Source organism: Conger conger, chromosome 9, assembly GCF_963514075.1.
Source record: "Conger conger chromosome 9, fConCon1.1, whole genome shotgun sequence".
NCBI lineage: Eukaryota > Metazoa > Chordata > Actinopteri > Anguilliformes > Congridae > Conger > Conger conger.
The window spans coordinates 60,673,121-60,692,686 of NC_083768.1; the positions used below are offsets into that span (position 1 = coordinate 60,673,121).

Genomic DNA, 19,566 nt, shown 5'->3' on the forward strand with positions numbered 1-19,566 from the left:
TTGGGATCTTCAAAATTGATTTATTGGTCAAACATGTGCTTCATCTTCAGTCACAATCAGTCCATTCACAGAGGCCCATTTCTACAAAATATGAAGGAAAACCTTTCTTCTTCAATTAAGAAGAAAACCGGCTTTACAATTTTGAAACAAGATTGAAATATTGGCGGTTCATTTTGCGCACTTACAAAAGAGTTAAAAGCAACGTCTGCTACATTCTGAACACCGGAGGAAACACCTGCAAGTCACAGCTGGACTGTCAGAAAACGAACACCTCAGCCGTGAGCACCAGAGCACCGTGTTCAGGGTCAGGAACCCCTGCAGCTCATCTGAGGAGTTATTGTTACCAAATGCCAGGGAAGCTGGTCCCAGTGTCGTTAAGGGCAGACAGCGCCCAGGGTGAAAACAGAACACAGAATCGCCTAGAGTGCACCCGAACCTCAACACCCACCACACATTCACGCAAACTCACCTTGGAAAACAAAAAAAAAAACGTCTGTGTTGGATACTTCACTGACATCATCGCCCCTGTTCTGTTCTGAAACAACCTGACCAGGTAACTATGGTAACAGCCAGACATGCCTACATGTTACCAAGTGCCCATTTAAAGTGTACATAAGGTGTGGCTTGACTCTGTGAAAGTTGCGTGAAGCAGAGTATTGCCAATTATAATGCTCAAAGCAGGATTACTGAGTTAGCTGGATAACCGCACTGAGTAAAACCCACAAAGCAGGATTACTGAGTTAGCTGGATAACCGCACTGAGTAAAACCCACAAAGCAGGATTACTGAGTTAGCTGGATAACTGCACTGAGTAAAACCCACAAAGCAGGATTACTGAGTTAGCTGGATAACCGCACTGAGTAAAACCCACAAAGCAGGATTACTGATTTAGCTGGATAACTGCACTGAGTAAAACCCACAAAGCAGGATTAGTGAGTTAGCTGGATAACTGCACTGAGTAAAACCTGGAACCCTTCCCAATCTGGTTAGGGCCCAGTTATCCAGCTAAATCAGTAATCCTGCTTCGTGATACAGGGCCCAGGAGGACTAACATTGAACACAGAGCAGCATTAGGAGGCAGGATTGGACAACACCAAGGACTCTGTATACCAACCAGATGTTCAGCTCTGTGCTTTCAGCATTTGAAAGTGGTCTCCACACCACTGAAACAAAACAAAAACATCCCAGCCTGAAACGGGTCATGAACATATTTCGGGAGTCTGGTAGCTACAGGCTACACTTTTGACAAACATCAAAAATGGGAAAACATTTTTTGGGAAGAAACGGGAAGAGAGAAGTAAACAGACCCATCTCCAGGTGTGACAATGGGGTGGAGAACATTTACATTCCCCTGAAGCCCCCTCAGGTTCAGCTCATCAGCACGACTGCTGTTCCTCAACATCTCCGTCTGACTGGAGCCAGGGGTGTGTGCAGTTCTGCTCAGGCTGGTCACTCTGTAAATGTGCTTATCTGGACACACAGAGCACACAGCCAGGGGTGTGTGCAGTTCTGCTCAGGCTGGTCACTCTGTAAATGTGCTTATCTGGACACACAGAGCACACAGCCAGGGGTGTGTGCAGTTCTGCTCAGGCTGGTCACTCTGTAAATGTGCTTATCTGGACACACAGAGCACACAGCCAGGGGTGTGTCTGCAGCTCTGCTCAGGCTGGTTTTCTCACAGAGATCCGTTTGCACAGGTAAAGTTCCAATGACTCAAATCTCCCGTGTGAAAGAGGAACAGTTCAAACACAACCCTGCAGACACAACGTGCATGAGTGTGTATGCGTGTGTGCGTGTGCGTGTGTGTGTGAGAGCGTGTGTGTGTGTGTGAGCGTGTGTGTGTGAGTGTGTGTGTGCATGTGTGTGTGTGTGTGTGTGCATGAGCGTGTGTGAGTGTGTGTGTGCATGAGTGTGTGTGAGTGTGTGTGTGCATGAGTGTGTGTGGGTGAGTATGTGTGTGTGTGTATGTGTGCGTGAGCGTGTGTGTGTGTGTGCATGAGTGTGTGTGTGCATGAGTGTGTGTGGGTGTGTGTGTGTGTGTGTGTGTGTGTGCGTGCATGGGTGTGTGTGCGTGAGTGTGTGTGTGTGCGTGGGTGTGTGTGTGTGTGAGTGTGTGTGTGTGTGAGTGTGTGTGTGTGCGTGGGTGTGTGTGTGCGAGTGTGTGTGTGTGTGTGTGTGTGTGTGTGTGCATGGGTGTGTGTGCGTGAGTGTGTGTGTGTGTGCGTGGGTGTGTGTGTGTGTGAGTGTGTGTGTGTGTGAGTGTGTGTGTGTGCGTGGGTGTGTGTGTGCGTGTGTGAGTGTGTGTGTGTGTGGGTGTGTGTGTGTGAGTGTGTGTGTGTGCATGGGTGTGTGTGTGCGTGTGTGAGTGTGTGGTCTTCAGCTCAGCTTTGCTGTGGGTTCAGTCACACAATCCTACAGGAACTACGGCCGCTCTGAGAGATGCACGGCCCTGAAGAGGTTTAGATCATAGATTCTAATTTCACACACAAACTGGTACAACGTTACATTGATTATGCCCAAGTTTGTCAGAGTTTATAGTACAGTATGGAGGTGGTTCCCCCCCCCATATAAATATACATTCTATTCAAAGCATATGTACTATTGGTTAAAAAAAATACATTTACTCCATCTAAGCACACAGTGCAAATCAGGCTCTTTGGATAGTGTTTTATAATCTTCTGCTACACTGAGGTTGCGGTGCTGAAAGTGCAGCCCTCTGCTCCTCTCTCAGACGGACACTCACACACACACTGGGACAGTCTGCCCTCTGCTCCTCTCTCAGACGGACACTCACACACACACTGGGACAGTCTGCCCTCTGCTCCTCTCTCAGACGGACACTCACACACACACTGGGACAGTCTGCCCTCTGCTCCTCTCTCAGACGGACACTCACACACACACACCCACGCACACACACACACACACACTCACACACACACTGGGACAGTCAGCCCTCTGCTCCTCTCTCAGACGGACACTCACACACACACTGGGACAGTCTGCCCTCTGCTCCTCTCTCAGACGGACACTCACACACACACTGGGACAGTCTGCCCTCTGCTCCTCTCTCAGACGGACACTCACACACACACTGGGACAGTCTGCCCTCTGCTCCTCTCTCAGACGGACACTCACACACACACTGGGACAGTCTGCCCTCTGCTCCTCTCTCAGACGGACACTCACACACAGCACTGGGACAGTCTGCCCTCTGCTCCTCTCTCAGACGGACACTCACACACACACTGGGACAGTCTGCCCTCTGCTCCTCTCTCAGACGGACACTCACACACACACTGGGACAGTCTGCCCTCTGCTCCTCTCTCAGACGGACACTCACACACACACTGGGACAGTCTGCCCTCTGCTCCTCTCTCAGACGGACACTCACACACACACTGGGACAGTCTGCCCTCTGCTCCTCTCTCAGACGGACACTCACACACACACACCCACGCACACACACACACACACTCACACACACACTGGGACAGTCTGCCCTCTGCTCCTCTCTCAGACGGACACTCACACACACACTGGGACAGTCTGCCCTCTGCTCCTCTCTCAGACGGACACTCACACACACACTGGGACAGTCTGCCCTCTGCTCCTCTCTCAGACGGACACTCACACACACACACTCACACACACACACTCACACACACACACACACACTCACACACACACACACACTCACACACACACACACACACACACACACACTGGGACAGTGCCGGGCATGCGCCAGACAGAGTCAGTGGCGTTTGGCCGCTGGTCCTCAGCTTCCCCCCGTGCCGAACAGGACCGAACTGACACAGTGGCATAACGGAAAAAAGGGAACTCCCCCCCCCCCCAAAACCCGAACACACGAAACTGCTAAACGCGAGACAGAAGTGAAACTAACGAGTGAAAAACATTTAAAAGTCGGGGCTTCAGCCGCGAGCGCTATCTGGGTCCCGCCGCTGGCCCCTGGCCGCGCGTTGCCGTGGCGGGTTGCCGGGGATCTGAGTGGCGGCGCGGGGGCGTGGCCTGGCCGGGCGGGGCGGGGGCGGGGGCGCTGCCGGCCGGCTGCGTGGCGTTCACCAGCGACCCGTTCACCACGGCGTCCATTTTACCCTCCAGCTTCACCAGACGCTGCAGGATGTCGTCCAGCAAGATGGCGATGGTCCGCTTCAGGTCCGCTGCAGAAACAGAGAGAGATTCAGCCCAACGACACGTGATGTGATGTCATGAGCCCCGCCCTGCTGCAGGGGGATCTGGGGATCGGCCCCTGCTTAGTCTAATCAACTGTAAGTCGCTTTGGATAGAAGCATCAGATGAATAACTGTAAATTGTAATGGCGATCAAGAACACAAACGCACACTGAAACAGGTGCTGGGTCAGACACACTCACTCCATGCTCCGAAACACTAAAAATGGTTCATTTCCAGCTAAACCTTTCTCCGGACGTACAGACAGCCCGCATTTACCCAAGAGCCTGAATTTCAGTTCAGTGAGAAAATGATTATGAAGACGTGAATAAAGCAGAAAATGAACATTATAATTCAATGCCCTTTCAATATTTAAAAAAAGGTTTTGCCCACAACACCCTCAGGTTCAAAACTGCTTATTTGAACCGAAAGATGCTGATGTGTTTCGGAAAAGCGATTTGTCAGAGTAACTCTTATATGATAAATGACAACATACAGAGCTTTTTATTAAGACGGAATGCCCACAGCAGACCTATGAAATGACCCTCAGCTGCTGTAACCATCATATTTACAGGCAACCGGCCAACCAGCAGCGTTCGGATACATCAGTGTGTTATTACTGCACACAGAAATGACACAACAGCAGCACAGACAGGGGTCTAATGAGGACAACCTGTGTGTTACAGTGTGTGTGTTACAGGGCGGTGTGTGTGTTACAGAGCGGTGTGTGTGTTACAGGGCAGTGTGTGTGTGTGTTACAGGGCAGTGTGTGTGTGTTACAGAGCGCTGTGTGTGTTACAGAGTGGTGTGTGTGTTACAGGGAAGTGTGTGTGTGTTACAGAGCGGTGTGTGTGTTACAGGGCAGTGTGTGTGTGTGTGTGTGTGTGTGTTACAGGGCAGTGTGTGTGTGTGTTACAGGGCAGTGTGTGTGTGTGTGTTACAGGGCAGTGTGTGTGTGTGTTACAGAGCGCTGTGTGTGTTACAGAGCGGTGTGTGTGTGTTACAGGGCAGTGTGTGTGTGTTACAGAGCGGTGTGTGTGTTACAGGGCAGTGTGTGTGTGTGTGTTACAGGGCAGTGTGTGTGTTACAGGGCGGTGTGTGTGTGTGTTACAGGGCAGTGTGTGTGTGTGTGTGTGTGTGTGTGTTACAGGGCGGTGTGTGTGTGTTACAGGGCAGTGTGTGTGTGTTACAGAGCGGTGTGTGTGTTACAGGGCAGTGTGTGTGTGTGTGTTACAGGGCAGTGTGTGTGTGTGTTACAGGGCAGTGTGTGTGTTACAGGGCGGTGTGTGTGTGTTACAGGGCAGTGTGTGTGTGTGTGTGTGTGTTACAGGGCGGTGTGTGTGTGTTACAGGGCGGTGTGTGTGTTACAGGGCAGTGTGTGTGTGTGTTACAGGGCAGTGTGTGTGTGTGTTACAGGGCAGTGTGTGTGTGTGTGTTACAGGGCAGTGTGTGTGTTACAGGGCGGTGTGTGTGTTACAGGGCAGTGTGTGTGTGTGTGTGTGTTACTGGGCGGTGTGTGTGTGTTACAGGGCAGTGTGTGTGTGTGTGTGTGTGTGTTACAGGGCGGTGTGTGTGTGTTACAGGGCGGTGTGTGTGTGTTACAGGGCAGTGTGTGTGTGTTACAGAGCGGTGTGTGTGTTACAGGGCAGTGTGTGTGTGTGTTACAGGGCAGTGTGTGTGTGTGTTACAGAGCGCTGTGTGTGTTACAGAGCGGTGTGTGTGTTACAGGGCAGTGTGTGTGTGTTACAGAGCGGTGTGTGTGTTACAGGGCAGTGTGTGTGTGTGTGTGTGTGTTACAGGGCAGTGTGTGTGTGTGTTACAGGGCAGTGTGTGTGTTACAGGGCAGTGTGTGTGTGTGTTACAGGGCAGTGTGTGTGTGTGTGTTACAGAGCGGTGTGTGTGTTACAGGGCAGTGTGTGTGTTACAGGGCGGTGTGTGTGTTACAGGGCAGTGTGTGTGTTACAGGGCGGTGTGTGTATGTGTTACAGGGCAGTGTGTGTGTTACAGGGCGGTGTGTGTGTGTTACAGGGCAGTGTGTGTGTGTGTGTGTGTTACAGGGCGGTGTGTGTGTGTTACAGGGCGGTGTGTGTGTGTTACAGGGCGGTGTGTGTGTGTGTTACAGGGCAGTGTGTGTGTGTGTTACAGGGCAGTGTGTGTGTGTGTTACAGAGCGGTGTGTGTGTTACAGGGCGGTGTGTGTGTTACAGGGCAGTGTGTGTGTGTGTGTGTTACAGGGCGGTGTGTGTGTGTTACAGAGCGGTGTGTGTGTTACAGGGCGGTGTGTGTGTGTGTGTTACAGGGCAGTGTGTGTGTGTGTTACAGGGCGGTGTGTGTGTGTTACAGAGCGGTGTGTGTGTGTGTGTTACAGGGCAGTGTGTGTGTTACAGGGCAGTGTGTGTGTGTGTGTTACAGGGCAGTGTGTGTGTTACAGGGCAGTGTGTGTGTGTGTTACAGGGCAGTGTGTGTGTTACAGGGCAGTGTGTGTGTGTGTGTGTGTTACAGGGCAGTGTGTATGTGTGTTACAGAGCGGTGTGTGTGTTACAGGGCAGTGTGTGTGTGTGTGTGTCTTACAGGGCAGTGTGTGTGTGTTACAGAGCGGAGTGTGTGTTACAGAGCAGTGTGTGTGTTACAGGGCAGTGTGTGTGTTACAGGGCAGTGTGTGTGTTACAGGGCGGTGTGTGTGTTACAGGGCGGTGTGTGTGTTACAGGGCGGTGTGTGTGCTACAGGGCAGTGTGTGTGTTACAGGGCGGTGTGTGTGCTACAGGGCAGTGTGTGTGCTACAGGGCGGTGTGTGTGTTACAGGGCAGTGTGTGTGTTACAGGGCAGTGTGTGTGTTACAGGGCGGTGTGTGTGCTACAGGGCGGTGTGTGTGTTACAGGGCGGTGTGTGTGCTACAGGGCAGTGTGTGTGTTACAGGGCGGTGTGTGTGTTACAGAGCGGTGTGTGTGTGTTACAGGGCGGTGTGTGTGCTACAGGGCGGTGTGTGTGTTACAGGGCAGTGTGTGTGTTACAGGGCGGTGTGTGTGTTACAGGGCGGTGTGTGTGCTACAGGGCGGTGTCTGTGCTACAGGGCGGTGTGTGTGTGTTACAGGGCGGTGTGTGTGCTACAGGGCGGTGTGTGTGTTACAGGGCGGTGTGTGTGTTACAGGGCGGTGTGTGTGCTACAGGGCGGTGTGTGTGCTACAGGGCGGTGTGTGTGTTACAGGGCGGTGTGTGTGCTACAGGGCGGTGTGTGTGTTACAGGGCGGTGTGTGTGCTACAGGGCAGTGTGTGTGTTACAGGGCGGTGTGTGTGCTACAGGGCAGTGTGTGTGCTACAGGGCGGTGTGTGTGTGTTACAGGGCGGTGTGTGTGCTACAGGGCGGTGTGTGTGCTACAGGGCAGTGTGTGTGTTACAGGGCGGTGTGTGTGTTACAGAGCGGTGTGTGTGTTACAGAGCGGTGTGTGTGTGTTACAGGGCGGTGTGTGTGCTACAGGGCGGTGTGTGTGTTACAGGGCGGTGTGTGTGCTACAGGGCGGTGTGTGTGCTACAGGGCGGTGTGTGTGCTACAGGGCGGTGTGTGTGCTACAGGGCGGTGTGTGTGTTACAGGGCGGTGTGTGTGCTACAGGGCGGTGTGTGTGTTACAGGGCGGTGTGTGTGCTACAGGGCGGTGTGTGTGCTACAGGGCGGTGTGTGTGCTACAGGGCGGTGTGTGTGTTACAGAGCGGTGTGTGTGTGTTACAGGGCGGTGTGTGTGTTACAGGGCGGTGTGTGTGTTACAGAGCGGTGTGTGTGTGTTACAGGGCGGTGTGTGTGTTACAGGGCGGTGTGTGTGCTACAGGGCAGTGTGTGTGTTACAGGGCAGTGTGTGTGTTACAGGGCGGTGTGTGTGTTACAGGGCGGTGTGTGTGCTACAGGGCGGTGTGTGTGTTACAGGGCGGTGTGTGTGCTACAGGGCAGTGTGTGTGTTACAGGGCAGTGTGTGTGTTACAGGGCGGTGTGTGTGTTACAGGGCGGTGTGTGTGTTACAGGGCGGTGTGTGTGCTACAGGGCAGTGTGTGTGTTACAGGGCGGTGTGTGTGCTACAGGGCAGTGTGTGTGCTACAGGGCGGTGTGTGTGTTACAGGGCAGTGTGTGTGTTACAGGGCAGTGTGTGTGTTACAGGGCGGTGTGTGTGCTACAGGGCGGTGTGTGTGTTACAGGGCGGTGTGTGTGCTACAGGGCAGTGTGTGTGTTACAGGGCGGTGTGTGTGTTACAGAGCGATGTGTGTGTGTTACAGGGCGGTGTGTGTGCTACAGGGCGGTGTGTGTGCTACAGGGCGGTGTGTGTGCTACAGGGCGGTGTGTGTGTTACAGGGCGGTGTGTGTGTTACAGGGCGGTGTGTGTGTTACAGAGCGGTGTGTGTGTGTTACAGGGCGGTGTGTGTGCTACAGGGCGGTGTGTGTGTTGCAGGGCGGTGTGTGTGCTACAGGGCGGTGTGTGTGTTACAGGGTGGTGTGTGTGCTACAGGGCGGTGTGTGTGCTACAGGGCGGTGTGTGTGTTGCAGGGCGGTGTGTGTGCTACAGGGCGGTGCAGTGTTTTGGGGGCCGTACCTTGTCCTGCCATGGCGGGGCCCCGGGGCCCGGTGGCCTCGCGGCTCTCCTCCGTCAGCACCCTGACGTAGCGCTGGCTGAGCTCCAGGATCTGCTGGCGGAGCTGGGCGCTGCTCTGGCGGCCGGGCGTCTGCAGGGTGTAGCGCAGCAGCAGGCCGCCCCACAGCACACCCAGCAGCAGCAGCAGCAGGCTCAGCCTCTGGGCCAGGCCCCGGCGCAGGGCCCCCAGCATGGCTGCCCCGGGCTCCAGCACCTGCAGCGGGGCACAGGGAGCTCCTTACTGCCCCGCGCTGCGCCCTCCTGACGCTCGGGCAATGTGGCCCCTCAGCCGCTTCACATTATCAGGGCTGCAGCCTCGTCCAGGCCCCGGTCACGCACCCCAGCCACCAGCTGCAGACACCCCCACACCCCCACACCCCCACACCCCAGCCACCAGGCCGCAGACACCCCCACACCCCCACACCCCAGCCACCAGGCCGCAGACACCCCCACACCCCCACACCCCCACACCCCCACACCCCAGCCACCAGGCCGCAGACACCCCCACACCCCAGCCACCAGGCCGCAGACACCCCCACACCCCCACACCAGGCTGCAGACACCCCCACACCAGGCCGCAGACACCCCCACACCCCCACACCCCAGCCACCAGGCCGCAGACACCCCCACACCCCAGCCACCAGGCCGCAGACACCCCCACACCCCAGCCACCAGGCCGCAGACACCCCCACACCCCCACACCAGGCCGCAGACACCCCCACACCCCCACACCAGGCTGCAGACACCCCCACACCCCCACACCAGCTGCATGAGACTGGGTTTCCATGCGTCACAACAGAGGTTACGTCTCACACTAGTTCACTATGTAGCGTGTCAACATAGCATTATGGGTAAAATAGTGCGCTAAAGAACCTGCACGTCGCAGTACGTTCAGCAGGGACCACACGCAGGTCAGGTCATGTTTTATTTAAGTGCTCTTATTGCCGGTCAGTTTGTCTGCACTTCCAGCACTTGGCCCTGGTTCTGATCTGGTTCTGATCTGCACTTTATTGCACATCGCTCTGGATCAGGGCCGTCAGCTGCTGATGAAGCCAGGAGACGGAGCGCGTCGTGTGCTGTCACAATGTTAAAAAATAAACTCTGAGCCTCACCCCCTTCCTGCCACACCCACTTCACTTCCTCTTGTCAGACACACACAAACTGTCACGAAGGAAAACCGTAAAAAAACAAAAACAAAAACAAAAAAACACAACAAAAAAAAAAAGGTTTTCCGAAGAGACGACCAGGAAACTCAGCAGTGTCAGATATGATTCACACGTTTATTCCCCACAGCGGGGTGAGGGCCTCTCCCTCCCAGGCTCATACAGGGAGAGAGAAGGAGAGATATACAGGGAGAGAGAAGGAGAGATATACAGGGAGCGAGAAGGAGATATATACAGGGAGAGAGAAGGAGAGATATACAGGGAGCGAGAAGGAGAGATATACAGGGAGAGAGAAGGAGAGATATACAGGGAGCGAGAAGGAGAGATATACAGGGAGAGAGAAGGAGAGATATACAGGGAGCGAGAAGGAGAGATATACAGGGAGAGAGAAGGAGATATATACAGGGAGAGAGAAGGAGATATATACAGGGAGAGAGAAGGAGAGATATACAGGGAGACAGAAGGAGAGATACAGGGAGAGATAAGGAGAGATATACAGGGAGAGAGAAGCAGTGTGTCTGTGTGGGGCTGACTCAGCACCAGTGATCACTGACAGGAAACAATGGTGTGTGATTAACTCACTCATTCCCATGCAGATGCACTGTGCCGTCCTGATGGAGTCAGGTCGAGAATGCATTTCACAGCAGACAGTGCACACACTCAACACCACATTAATGTGCTTCTTGCCGTGTGTTTAACACGCATCCATTCACCTGTGCCTTTATACCTGCTTCACCTGCATTTCAGCCCCAGCCACACTGGACCTGAGCAGCGCATGGCAGTCACCTCTGACCTCTGACCTCTGCGGTGAAAGTGACCTCTGAGACAGCACCGTGGTGACGGATGAGTGACAGGAGCTCTGCTGGGAGGGGAGCGCTGCAGTATCTCCCACAGCAGTAACATTTAAACAACCTTATCACAACGTCTGGGTAACGTTTCAGCAACGCCCTGCTGCAGCCGTGGAGCTGGGCTGGGCATTCTCCCTGTATGCAAATCACCTCATCACACGCTCGACCAATCACAGTCATGTGACACGGCAAGGGCACTACCCAAGGTGCTCTGGGGCTTAAGATTCCCCAGATATAGACAACAGTCTTAACAGACGCACACCCATACACACACACTCATACACTAATACTACACACATACCCACACACAAGCACACACACACACTACTACTACTACTACACGCCCGCGCGCACACACACACACACACACACACACACACACACACACACACACACACACACACACATCCGTACCCACAAGCACACACACACACTACTACTACACGCACACGCACACACACACCCGTACCCACAAGCACACACACACACACTACTACTACACGCACACACACACACACCCGTACCCACAAGCACACACACACACACTACTACTACACGCACACGCACACACACACACTCTCACTCACACACACAGTGGGTTTTATTCCAGCGAAGCTGTAAAGTCGGTCAAAGTGTGGACACACGTCATTAAAATGAGTGTGGAGGATAACGCACTGTGACGCCTAAAAATATAAACACTGGGGCAGAGCCTCATCCCGTCCCAGTCACCCCTGCACCGCCCGGTTCGGGACCTGCAGAGGTGGGCGCTGGACGCCTCCGTGCGGTAAATAATTCAGCCTCCGGAACGGGAAATTCGGGAGGCGCCTAGCGCATAATAATGCGCGCAGGTAACCGGAGGGGCCCCTGTAATGAGGCCTCGAGTAACGCGATATGACCCTCCTGCGCACCGATCCACCTTGGGTCCCTCTATAACTGTTATCAGAGAGCGCAGGCAACCCCCACCACCCACCGCATTGACCGACAATAGACACTCAATCTACTGACGCGTAAAACCTCGTAGATGCTTAAGCAAAGGACGAAGGAAAGGCGCATAATGCATTGAATGTATTAATTATTATTATTATTATTACTGTCAATGATAATTAATGGCAGCAATGGGGCTAACACGCAGAAGACCAAACGCCCAAGTGATAGACGTCGGAGTTTAGAACAAGCTCCGCTCCCCAACTGTCCCAGTTACACAACCATCTGTGAAGGCGAATAGGCGATAAACAAGCACGCCCAATCTGACATGACGTGTGTCCCGTTATCTCCAAATATCCCGAAAATAAGATTAAGTTTTCATAACACCAATAATCCTGACGTCTGACAACATCAAGGTCATCTGTGGCGTCAGTTAAATGTTTTATTTTTAAACTGACTCCAGAACTATTGAATGGCGAGCTGAAAAACAAGGTTACCTGATAAAAACCCAAGTATGTTTACAAAGCGGTCTAACCGAATGCGACTGCAATCTAGCGTCTGACAGCATGACACATCGTATTTGTAAATTTTCAAAAAATATGCGGAATCATAGTGATCTTTCGAGAAAGCTGGCCAGCATTATTACCAAACAATTTTCGTTCAGCCATTTCGTTCAGCCGAAAGTAGCTAAGCATTAAATCAGTGCAATATGAGCAGTTAGTATACTTGCTGGCTAAAGACCCAACTTAACTATCTACGAGGGCAAGTAAGTCAATTGTTAACGTGAAACGACACATAAACAACTAGCCAGCGGGAATGCCAGAGATCTAAGCCAAAAATAAACATACAACGGAAGTATTTGTCCGGCAAGTTCGGCTCTGAAAAAAGGACAGGGCGATCAATCTCAATTCATTCCAGGCAGGATACTGGCTGGCTTACCTTTTATGTCATGATGACAGCTTGATCCACGACTTAAACTCAGCCAGAAATACAGTGGAAGCGGGCTGGGTGGCTAACGTTAAGACTGAAAAGTGGTTTCACTTGTCAAGCTAACGGTACGGCTCGCTAGCGATCTGGAATCTTCAGGGTCTAAAATAACTACCAGTTTGTCAGGTAACTATTTACCACTAGATAATGAAAACATACTATGGATCAATCGGCTGTATGTTTTTTACCGTAGGGGTATTAATCTGGCTGATCTCCCACAAGACTGTTTCAGTTTAGCAAGCTAACCACCCTTTTCACCCAATCAGTCTGTACGTCTGTTGCTGCGTTCTGCGTCATCATTCAGCGCTACAGGGCTTGATGGGAAATGTGTTTTACAAGTTGCCTTCACATATTTTATTTATTTATTTACTTATTTACTTTTGTTTATTTAGTTCGTCACTATGTTGCTAGTTAAGAGGAGCAGAACTAATGGAATTCAATCAATGTATTCATTTAAGAGCTATTCAGGAGTTAAAAGTAGGTACGTGGTGATAATAGGACTAATAGCATTATGCTTTCAAATTATGGCGATTTGGGGTTATTTATGTAGTTATCCACCGTAACTGGGGCGTACATACAGGCAACTTCCTTTTTGGTTTGTTTATATCAGGCGTTGTTCCTCTTTCGCAGTTGACTGCAGGACATCTATGTGTTGCCCAGCAACGCCAAAGCATTGTGCGACGGCGTTTGCTGGGAGTCCGCATATCTCACCACCACACACAGCCAGCAGAACTCCCAGAAGAAGACGCTGTAAATAGACAGTATTCACAGTTTAACGATGGAGAGAATAATCATCGACAGAGACGCGTCGGTAGCAATTGAGGAATACTTGGAGTATCGGAGGTTGGTTGCTAATATTAGCTCACTTTAATTATTTTCTTTTGAAAATTATTATATGAATTTAGGCTACTGCACATGATTAAGCTTTCATCTCACTCAGCTAGTCTATGTCCCAAACGCCGCCAGCAAGAATGTCACCTGATGCCCAGCGTTTTTCTGGCTCGGAATGATATGAAACGCAGCTAAAAAGATGGACCGAGAATCAACCTAAATTGTCTTGGCATTTAACGTTTTTATGATGCTACCTTGCCTTCTGGCGTTTGTTTCTAGCTGCGTATCACATTCTGTTAAATTAATCTTGATGACACACGTGGCGCGTGTAACTTTCATGTATTGCGCATTTAACCATATTACGTTAAACCAAATGACTTACACCCTCACTTCGCATAATTTTTTTATAGAATAAATTACCTAGTTGTACATTAATGGAGTTATAGCTGCATGTGAATCACACCAGCCACGGGCAAGGACATTAAGTACTAAGTAAACAAATGTAATGTAATATAAATACTCTACTAATGATGTGACAATATGTACACACTAATTTGCCCGCGAGCTCCAGTGAACTGCAGTGAAATGGACAGTCATTAGCCTGGAGGTTTGGCGAAATTAAAAGGCTGTAGCTTTTGGCCTGGGAGGTATGCAAGCAGTATGCTAGAGACGCAGGTTCTGTGCGTCAAATACGGTATATTTATCCAGACAGGGGGGAAATATCATTTTAAATCATTAAACGTGAGGAAATTTGAGCTGGTGACTTTACACTGTGAAAGAGCCTTTAAGTAAACTCGTTCTTTTGGTTTAAATACCATGCTCTTACCCGCTCTCCAGCAAATGTAAATTCACTTTTCAGATCACTGATTTAATTAAAATTACTTTCCTGAATACATTACGGTTTGGCTGATGCTTTTTATCCAAAGTGACGTGTTGATGAGACTAAGCAGGGGACAATCCTCCCCCTGGAGCAATGTGGGGTTCAGGGCCTTGCTCAAGGGCCCAACGGCTGCACAGATCTTATTGTGGCTACCACCAGGGCGAACCACCAACCTTCCAGGTCCCAGTCAGCTTAGAAATGGAATTGATTCCAGCCCTGGTGGATATCTTTCTCCGGAGCATGGCATATGATCAGTGCATGTGTAGGGATGCTGGATGAGCAGATGTGGTAGAAATGGGGGTTTGGAGCAGAGCTGTGTTCCGCCCTGCAGGATTGTGGGGGACGATGACGGGGGCAGACTCTTCGTCCCTGAGGAGTATGAGGAGTACAAGAGGAAGGTTCTGCCGGCGCGACTGCGGAACAGGCTGTACGTCAGCTGCGGCGTCCCCGGGGGAATAGACTGCAAGCTGATTGGACCAGAGACACCCTGCTTCTGCTCCCATAGGTCAGAACCCTCACCTTCGTCATATCCCATTGGTCGGAATTCCCTCCAAACATCCCATTTGTCAGAACTCTCAACTTCCTGATATCCAATTGGTTGAAATCCCCTCCAAACATCCCATTGGTCAGAATTTGTCCTAAACTCCCCTCTGTATACACTGGTTCTTGTGCAGAATGTGTAAAATGTGCATATTCTAATAAGTGAAATGTGAATGAATGTTTTTATTCAAGACATCTGTTGAGGGAATGACCTTTTTAAAGAGATTTTTATTACAATGAAAGTGAAAATGACAGTGTTATATTGCATAACGAAATGAAATGTACAAAATGAAAAGAAGCTAATGAAGACCCCCGCGGAGGTGAGGCAGCGTTGGGCTTCATTGCCAGGACCCCGCCCGTGTTTCTCAGGTACAAACAGCACCAGACGGACTTTGAGCAGGTCCCTGAGGAGCGGCCCCTGGCCCTGCCCTGCCGGGTGCGAGGGTGCAGGTGTGCATCTTACCTGTACGTGCTCCAGAGTGGCCCGCAGGCTGCGCGCTGCAGGTGCAAGCACTCCGCCCAGGACCACAGCGAGGCGCCAGGGCACCTGTGTGGGAAGTGTGAGTGTCTCTGAGCCAATCACACCCCATGTGTGTCCAAGACGCCAAACTGCGTTTGCTGCAAACAGTTACTGATGAAAAATGTTAAATGAACATTCCATTTAGTTCGCCACTAACACCTTTTTAATACAAATGGAAGTGACTTAGATCTAACAAGCTATGTCTAATTACCTAGCTGACTAGCTGCTTACCTGCGATTTATTTAAAAAAAGGTAAGTACAAATTACACTGATGAAAGTGCATTATCAGAGCCACGTGATTGTGTGCATTATCAGAGCCACATGATTGTGTGCATTATCAGAGCCACATGATTGTGTGCATTATTACATTACATTACATTATTGGCATTTGGCAGACGCTCTTATCCAGAGCGACGTACAACAAAGTGCATACCCATAACCAGGGATAAGTTCGCTGAAAGACCCTAGAGGTAAGTACAATTTCAACTGCTACCTGTACAACAAAGATAAGGACAAGGGCCAAATTTTTTTTTTTTTTTTTTTTTTTTTTTTGAACAAACAAACAAACAGAGCAAAAGTCACCAAAGTTAACTATCCAAACACTGCTTACCTAGCCAACTAAAATACTGATACACAAGTCACAGAGACAACAATTAAGGTTCACAGGGAGGTAGGGAGGGATGGGGAGAGGTGCTGTTTGAAGAGGTGTGTCTTCAGCTTGCGCTTGAAGGTGGGGAGGGATTCTATAGTTCTGACCTCAACGGGGAGTTCGTTCCACCACCGTGGAGCCAGAACAGACAGTAGTCGTGAGCGTGAGGTGGAGGTTCTGAGAGGGGGAGGTGCCAAGCGGCCTGTGGAGGCTGAACGAAGAGGTCTGGCAGGGGTGTAGGGTCTGATGATTTTTTGCAGATAAGCTGGGGAAGACCCTTTAACTGCTTGGAAGGCTAGCACCAATGTTTTGAATTTGATGCGAGCCATGACAGGCAGCCAGTGGAGGGAAGTAAGCAGGGGGGTGACGTGTGAGTATTTGGGAAGGTTGAAGACCAGACGAGCTGCTGCATTCTGGATGAGTTGGAGGGGTCTGATGGCAGACGCTGGGAGGCCAGCCAAGAGGGAATTGCAGTAGTCCAGGCGGGACAGAACCATCGCTTGGACCAGGAGCTGGGTCGAGTAGGGGGTGAGAAAGGGGCGGATTCTCCGTATGTTGTATAGGAAGAACCTGCAAGACCGGGTCACCGCCGCAATATTCTCGGAAAGGGACAGTCTGCTGTCCATCACCACGCCGAGGTTCCTTGCACTGGGTGACGGCGTGAGTGTGGTATCCCCGAGGGAAATGGAGAGATCCAGATGGGGAGAGGCATTAGCAGGGATGAATATCATTTCAGTTTTACCTGAGTTGAGCTTTAGATGGTGGTTGTCCATCCAGCTCTGGATGTCCCTCAGGCAAGCGGAGATACGGGCTGAAACCTGCGTATCAGACGGCGGGAACGAGACGAAGAGTTGAGTATCGTCCGCATAGCAGTGGTAGGATAGCCCATGTGCAGTGATCACAGGGCCAAGGGAGCGAGTGTAGAGAGAAAAAAGAAGCGGGCCAAGGACTGAGCCCTGGGGAACTCCTGTGGCGAGGGGCCGAGGTGTCGATACCGAACCAGCCCAGGCAACCTGGAAGGAGCGACCAGAGAGGTAGGACTCAATCCAGTCCAGGGCTGTGCCACAGATGCCCGTTGCTGACAGGGCAGACAGGAGGATGGAGTGATCCACAGTGTCGAAGGCAGCAGAGAGATCTAGAAGAATGAGGACAGAGGAGAGGGAGGCTGCTCGTGCGGCATGAAGTGACTCACTGACGGAGAGGAGCGCAGTCTCTGTCGAGTGGCCCGATCTGAAGCCAGACTGATGGGGGTCTAGCAGGTTGTTGTTAGAAAAGAAGGAAGAAAGTTGAGTAGAAGCGGCTCGTTCTATAGTTTTAGAAAGGAAAGGAAGAAGAGATACCGGGCGGTAGTTCTGGATGATGGAGGGATCCAGGGTAGGCTTTTTTAGCAGCGGAGTGATGTGGGCCCTCTTGGAGGATGCCGGAAAACAGCCGGAAGACAGGGAGGAGTTGACAAGGGAGGTGACAAATGGGAGAATGTCAGGTGTGATAGTTTGGAGAAGAGAAGAGGGGATAGGGTCAAGGGCACAGGTTGTAGGGCGGTGGCAGAGCAGGAGTTGAGAAACATTAGAGTCTGTAAGGGGGGAGAAAGTGGAAAAGGAAGGGATGGGCCTAGAGGGGGGGAAGGGCACAGTGAGGGGGGCGGCGGTTGTAAAGGATCTGCGGATGACTGCGACCTTCTCATCGAAGAAATCAGCAAAGTCATCAGCAGCGAAGGAGGACTGAGGAGGAGGAGGCGGTGCGTTGAGGAGAGAGGAGAAAATGGAGAAAAGTTTCCGGGGGTTAGAAGCAGAGTTCTGAATTTGCGTTTGATAGTATTTTGCTTTGGCGGCAGTGACATCGGAAGAGAATGCCGCCAGGAGAGAGCCACATGATTGTGTGCATTATCAGAGCCACATGATTGTGTGCATTATCAGAGCCACATGATTGTGTGCATTATCAGAGCCACATGATTGTGTGCATTATCAGAGCCACATGATTGTCATACTTGGTCTCTCGGCATCTATCCCACCGGCGATAATTTGTTTGCTGCACACTAATTTTTAAAACTGTTAACGTTAATTGGCAAACAGAAAAAAGTTTTAATATGTTTTAAACAATGGCGGCACGGATGGTGCAGTGGGTAGCACTGCCGCCTCACAGCAAGGAGGTCCTGGGTTTGAATCCCCATCGGCCGGGGCCTCTCTGTGCGGAGTTTGCATGTTCTCCCCGTGTCTGCGTGGGTTTCCTCCGGGTACTCCGGTTTCCTCCCACAGTCCAAAGACATGCAGGTCAGGCTGATTGGAGAGTCTAAATTGCCCGTAGGTATGAGTGTGTGAGTGTGTGAGTGAATGGTGCGTGTGCCCTGCGATGGACTGGCGACCTGTCCAGGGTGCATTCCTGCCTTTCGCCCAATGTATGCTGGGATAGGCTCCAGCCCCCCTGCGACCCTGTTCAGGATAAGCGGGTTAGGATAATGAATGAATTAATGAATGAATGTTTTAAACGTAAAGTTACTGTCTTCAACGCACGTCAGGTCAATTAGATGACATCACTGCTAGTCACGTGCACCAAGGGCAGAATCTGCTCCAGGTCTCCAGTACACTTGTATGCAATCCCACAGCTGACACACCTGTACAGAATCCCACAGTCACACACCTGTACAGAATCCCACAGTCACACACCTGTACAGAATCCCACAGCTCACACACCTGTACAGAACCCCACAGTCACACACCTGTACAGAATCCCACAGTCACACACCTGTACAGAATCCCACCGCTCACACACCTGTACAGAATCCCACAGTCACACACCAGTACAGAATCCCACAGTCACACACCTGTACAGAATCCCACAGTCACACACCAGTACAGAATCCCACAGTCACACACCAGTACAGAATCCCACAGTCACACACCTGTACAGAATCCCACCGCTCACACACTTGTACAGAATCCCACAGTCACACACCAGTACAGAATCCCACAGTCACACACCTGTACAGAATCCCACAGCTCACACACCTGTATCTGTGTGTGTCTCCTTCACCTGCAGGCTCCACCTGTACTGGGTTCCACAGCCCATACACCTGTGGGTGCGGCCAGCCCAGCTCCGCCCACCAGACGCTGGTGGAGACGCGGGAGGAGAGAGAGGGGCGGGGCCGGCCCGTGGGGCGGGACGTCCCGTACGCAGCCATGGGAGGACTCACCGGGTTCAGCTCCCTGGCTGACGGCTACCTCCGGCTCGACCCCAGCGGGACCGGTCAGACCATAGACCTGTCAGATACACTAGAGCAGACTGTACCAAAGATCTGTCAGATACACTAGAGCAGACTGTACCATAGACCTGTCAGATACACTAGAGCAGACTGTACCATAGACCTGTCAGATACACTAGAGCAGACTGTACCATAGACCTGTCAGATACACTAGAGCAGA

The 19,566-nt window shown here is 51.5% G+C and overlaps 2 protein-coding genes across 4 annotated transcripts in view; one reads left to right on the forward strand and one right to left on the reverse strand.

Moving 5' to 3' along the window:
- Positions 1–13,006, reverse strand: ccdc126 (coiled-coil domain containing 126). The gene is made up of 3 exons (XM_061253916.1): positions 12,680–13,006; positions 8,767–9,019; positions 1–4,183 (listed from the first exon to the last, which is right to left on the reverse strand). The coding sequence occupies exons 2-3, from the start codon at positions 8,996–8,998 to the stop codon at positions 3,948–3,950; spliced, it is 468 nt and encodes a 155-aa protein (XP_061109900.1). The 5' UTR covers positions 8,999–9,019; positions 12,680–13,006; the 3' UTR covers positions 1–3,947.
- Positions 12,669–19,566, forward strand: part of fam221a (family with sequence similarity 221 member A) — a 17,769-nt gene continuing 10,871 nt past the window's right edge. For all 3 annotated transcript variants that reach the window (XM_061253915.1, XM_061253914.1, XM_061253913.1), the window contains exons 1-5: positions 12,669–12,853; positions 13,358–13,570; positions 14,770–14,943; positions 15,348–15,538; positions 19,184–19,390. In XM_061253915.1, coding sequence (XP_061109899.1) covers positions 13,506–13,570; positions 14,770–14,943; positions 15,348–15,538; positions 19,184–19,390 — 637 coding nt within the window. In that variant the 5' untranslated portion in view covers positions 12,669–12,853; positions 13,358–13,505. The remainder of the gene's footprint in view (positions 12,854–13,357; positions 13,571–14,769; positions 14,944–15,347; positions 15,539–19,183; positions 19,391–19,566) is intronic.